We start from the raw sequence: 5369 nt of genomic DNA on the forward strand, positions 1-5369 counted from the left end.
CATCTCTGACGGACTAGAATGTAATACTGTGACTCATCTAATATGGAAGAAGCAATGTGCTTTTTCTTTATCAGGAAAGTTACCAAGCATCCTTAGCACAATAAGAGTCAAACATTACTTACTCTGTTAATACAGCCATTACAGGTGTAATCAAACCTCCAACACCACGTTTCAAAAAGTCGCAAGTAGCCTTCCTACCCATGCATATATACGCGCAGAGTAGAAAATTTAGTGGAAATTTTAAAATATTTAAAAAACACTTGTAAATTTTCATATGCTTTAATTTAGTACTAGTTACATCCATCAAAACCACCTCTTGTTAACTTTATATTCAACACTTACAACCTCGCACTATGATGTCAACACGCCTTTCAATGTGGTGATAACTCTCTGGGAAAAAAAATGTGGGAGACTGAATTTTAAAATGGAGTTGTCTATAATGCGACTTTTTGAGATTCCGGTGACGGAATCCGGCGGAAGAAATTGAGATGAAATCATGATTTGTTGCAGTTAAAATGGTTTTTTAACTGCATATTCGGATTCAGCACCTTGAAAAACCCCTGGGACGGTTTCATTGTGCAGAAATTAGCTATCAAACTTGGATTCCAATAAATTACTGCCGGATTTTCACCGGAAAAAATCGCCGGAAATGCTTTCAAAAAGTCGCGTTAAAGACTACTCCTTTTAAAATAGCCAACGTGCACATGAATAAATAATTTGATGTTGTTGTCGGCATTCCAATTCCAGCGAGAATTAATCTGTGGGTATTTGATAGGATCCCCATTCTAATTCCAGTTGAAGGGTGGGGGTTGGAAATTCTTTTCAATCCTGTCATGCCGACTACTATAACCACCGACTTGCGGATCGAGTAGCCGTCATGATGCCCATTTTCAAAGAACAATCCTCCATACCGCGAATTTACATTTACAGCGGTGGCCCTTCCGTCAATTTCTTCACTGTCCCAGGAGGACTTGCGCAAACAGTCATAGCAAATTTTAGGCAACAGCTCTGTTTGTTGTAGCCTTCCATAAATTTTAAAAAATTGTGGTCTACTGCAAAAACATCAGAATAGGCAGAGCGCCATATATAGCACTTTCGGTTAGCCATGAGTATTCTACTTCTCCAGACAGCTAATAATTTAGGATCAGTGGACGTTTATGTTATCCGCCGTTTACAAATCCTTAGTTGGAGCTCCGGGCCAGGGTATTGTTGCTCAATCATGTTCTCATGACTGACTGTGCAAGGAATGTGACTACCTGTGCTCTTTAGACTGTTTTGTGCACATACATTCAGGAACAGGGTAAGCCACGACATCACGCCCTGATTTATCCGTTCTGAATACAGGTTGCCCAAGCGATTCGTCATGCAGATGCCTCACAATGACGTTAAAATCTTCTTCACCCAATGTTTTGTCAAGGAAGTAAGGAAGCATCTGTCTTTTGTTTGGAGTTATGTGCTTTCTGTGGCCCGAGTACGCCCTGTGGCCCTGTTGCACAATCACATGTGAATAAATTTCATGACGCAACTATGGATAGAATATGCAATAGAATTCTAAACATGGAGAATTGAAGAGAGTACCTGAATCGCACGGCCCATGTTTCCTCCGTGTGATGCCATGAAAACATCGCTGTTTAGTGCCACAATGTAATCGATTGCAGCTAGAAGTGATGCTCTGTTGTTCAGAGATTGGAGCTCCCCTGGCAAGGCCAGGCTGTGCTTGTTGTAAAGATTTGGAAAGTGTTTGATCAGAGGCTCCACCGCCTTCTTTCCGCCCAACTGTTCTCCGCCGGCCCAGTATATTCGACTGTTTGTGGGCGCTCCCAGGGCTTTAAGCAGCCTATTACAAAAGGGGGGAAATAATTTGGTGATGGAGAATAATAGAACAGCGAAAACTTTAAATAATATCACGCTGAAAGAAGCGAGAACAAAAGAAAAGGGAATCAAAATAACCTGGCGATTTCCATGGCGTTTAAAGGACAGAGACCAGCAAGCTTCCGATCTGTGTAAGTCATGTTGTATCGCGATGTGAGAAGAGCTGGATGGCTTCTCCGCTCCTGTTGGATTATTAGGTCATATTCTGAACCCAAGCCGGGAAGACATCCAGTTCTAACCCAAACATCTTTCTCCAACCGTAAATGCAGAGCTATGTAAGGGCCTGTTTCCCACATCCTCTTCGCAATCCTGTTCCCCAGAGCTTGAATTGGTGCTGCAAATCTTAAGGCGTCGAAGGCGACCTGGAACACAAACAGACGATAAAGTATTAACAGACATTTTCTTGTTTCCAGTGCCTGGGGATTGCGAAGAAAGAGGGCAATTAACAGCAAAATAGACCTTGCAGCGGAGTTTCTGAAGATCGGGAGGAAGATCCTTGGAAAGTCTCGAATCCAATCCTCGAAGAAGCAGAACTCCTTCTTTGTTCAACTGCCATGTGTAGATCCTAGTCAGTTTTCAATTTCATTTGGGAAAATTGTGAACGCACTATGCACTAAGATGAGATTCAATGAATTTGAATAAATTACGTGCTTACCCGCCTGAGGTACCGAGATCGAATCCAGCGGGGGCTAACGTGAAGAGGAGTTATCTTCTCCTCCACGGGCCTCGACATCAAATGAGTGGAAGGCAGCGAAGACACGATTCGGACGTCGCCTTTCAGAGTTTTCTTGAAATGCTCGACGTCGAAGATATCCGAGAATTCACTACATCAAAAAGAAACAGTAAATATCCAGTTTTAGCATAAACGAAGGCGAAGCCATGGCTTGGACCATGTTTATGCAGAATCGAAATTAAAGAATCACCTGTCATCCTCCCAAACAGCATTGACTTGCAGAATGGGAATAACCAGAGCCGCCTGCAGAATTCTGGCAATGACAACCGCGTCGACGATCTGATTGCGCTGCTGATTGAGACCTCCTGAGACGACGACCATCAAATACCTGCGCCTCCCTTTCAAGATGTATGAGGAGGCCTGCCTGTACTCCCTACTGAACTCGACACATGGTTTGTACCCCAAATTATCCGGCTGAGCCCAGAAACCCTTCTCGCCGTCTGTTATATTCGGCGGTAAATCATGCAAAGGTAGCAGAGATGGCGCCGTTTCTGCAAGAAGAGCCGTCGAAGTGGACCGGGCAATATCGGGGTCCGCACGCGCTGGCAAGCTGCAAGGAGAATCCATGATGGTGGCGCCGGTTTTCCAAGTAGCAACGAGTTGAAGTATCGCAACGCAAGCGCAGAACGCCATGAAAGCCACCGGCCAAAAGCTTGAGCTGCGAAGTGCTCGAGGGTGTGCGTATCTAAGACCTTTCCTGGGCCAAATGACATGGCCGTTCACGGAACTTATCATTTCTGCGGGTATCGAAATTAAAGAAACTTTGCTGTGCTTCGCCATCGATAATTACAAATGCTTAAATGCTTAATCCAGAGCTTCCTGCTGAACCAATAATGGCTAATCCGGGGGACTTTTGCAAGAATTGATTGTAGCAGGGCTCCTGGCCGATAATGTGTTGAGAAAGCAATCAGAAATCAATTAGACGGGGTACCGTTTTGCAATTTGGCACCGGAGTAGGCGTGGACCTGATAAAGAAAAAATGATGTCCATCCATACGCGTTTAGGACACACATTGGGATTTCATTCGTAAGGAAGGAAGAAATGGACAGGCATTTGTGCGGGCTCCAGTGAGGAAAAAGTTGGCCACAGCCGCTGTAAGCCGTCAGCAGATTTTCCATGAATCTTCCCAAAACCTTGAGAGCGTGCCTTTTGGGATGTGCCACCTGGATCTCTCTGGTGGTTACCAGGCCCCACGAGCTCCTTCCCTGTGTACCTCTAGGATTGTACCAAAGTCACCTATATTAAGTAGCAAATGGGAAATATTTTCTTAACCTGCGTTACCGTTATAGAGGAGAGTGGAAGGATCCAATGAACTAGTTTCCTGACAAAAGGAAGGAGTCTTTTATCGAGGTGGATGAATTGTTTGGACAGTTAAAAGTGTCTGGAGTTTGAATAAAAAAATTTCAAAAAAATATTGTACAGAGAGTGTTTAAATCATGTTTTTTTTAATGGTGGAAATGGATTCAGGACCATAAAAAACATCTAGGATACTTAAAATTTTGAAGTTTAACAATTATAACTTGGATTTACTAAAATCCTTGCCGGATTTTCTCTAAATGTGACTAGAATTTCCATAACTTACCGAGCAATTCCTCTGCTCCGGCTACTTAGACTACGGTTAAAAGAAAGAACAACACATATTGAGCATGCTATTAGGTATTAATTGGGCGGCCGCTGTATATGTCTATTGTTCCATTTTACCAAATCCAAAACTGAATAATGAACATATACAGCTGCCACTCAATTAATACCCTATAACATGTTATTTATTTTCAACTCAAAAAAAATAACATAACATTTAATTTTCTTTATCTAAAACTAATCAATTTATCATCATTTGACAACAAAATACTACCAACAAACAATCCATCATCCTGTGAGAACAAAATACTACCAACAAATTCTTATTTTTCCATTAAAATATAAACCTATAAACATATATAAGTTATACCATTTTAAATTCAAAATATAAACATAGAATGAATACATTAGTAATAATTCATCATCATTTAACAACAAAATAGTACCAACAAACTCCTACTTTTCCCTAACTTGTGCCAAGTTAGATTTAAAATATAACATATATAAATTATACCATATTAGATTCAAAATATAAACATTACTAGTACAAAATATAAACATATAATGGATAGAGAATGACTATTACTTTGGAAGGAGAAGGGTGAATATACGGTGTGTTATATTTAATTAATTTATTATAAATTAGATTTAATTGCTATATTTAATTTAAAAATTTTATTATAGATTTATAAGCTCATTAAAATCAAAATTAAATATAAGATATAGCTATTATTAATTAGTATAATATTTTCAAGTGTTATGATTTAATTAATATTAAATATATACAACGTAACTATTAAAAAGAGCCTTTAATTATGGTTATGGTTGGTTGACTTTTTTTTTAAAATAAAGATGAGTTTATGGTTTACAAATGAATAGAATGATATTTGACAAAATGATTTTATGGTACAAAGTTGTTTTATTTTAAGGATTTTAATATTGAATAAAGTGTTGATTATATATTATATATTATTTATGAGTCAATTGTTTAGGGGGCGGAGGATTTTTAGTTAATGGAATTATTATTATTGGTCATGTTTTTTTCTTAATCTCAATGTCATTAAAAGAAAAGTGGTTGTGATATTTTAAATTGAGTCTATATTAGAATGAATGGTTATGATATTTTAAAATTGGATTTATAAGAGATTATAGAAAGTATTTTAGAAATTAAAATTATTTTAAG

The 5369-nt window shown here is 39.0% G+C and overlaps 1 protein-coding gene across 1 annotated transcript; it reads right to left on the bottom strand.

The window, feature by feature from the left end:
- Nucleotides 1-707: 707 nt before the first annotated feature.
- LOC149153270 (O-fucosyltransferase 20-like) lies at nt 708-3609 on the bottom strand. Its single transcript, XM_089440402.1, has 6 exons — nt 2796-3609; nt 2528-2696; nt 2332-2421; nt 1951-2234; nt 1579-1837; nt 708-1486 (listed from the first exon to the last, which is right to left on the bottom strand). Exons 1-6 carry the CDS (start codon nt 3383-3385, stop codon nt 1253-1255), a joined length of 1626 nt encoding a protein of 541 aa, XP_089296528.1. The 5' UTR covers nt 3386-3609; the 3' UTR covers nt 708-1252.
- Nucleotides 3610-5369: the final 1760 nt, after the last annotated feature.

This window comes from Pinus tabuliformis, chromosome 9 (genome assembly GCF_031772625.1).
Source record: "Pinus tabuliformis cultivar Carrire ecotype Pingquan chromosome 9, CPIR1, whole genome shotgun sequence".
NCBI classification, from domain to species: Eukaryota; Viridiplantae; Streptophyta; class Pinopsida; order Pinales; family Pinaceae; genus Pinus; species Pinus tabuliformis.

Coding starts and splice junctions, on each gene's coding strand:
- LOC149153270 (XM_089440402.1), bottom strand. CDS start 3,385: ATGGCGAAGCACAGCAAAGTTTCTTTAATTTCGATACCCGCAGAAATG. Junction 2,235..2,331: donor TTCAGAAACTCCGCTGCAAG/GTCTATTTTGCT, acceptor TTTGTGTTCCAG/GTCGCCTTCGACGCCTTAAG. Junction 1,838..1,950: donor AACGCCATGGAAATCGCCAG/GTTATTTTGATT, acceptor CTTTTGTAATAG/GCTGCTTAAAGCCCTGGGAG.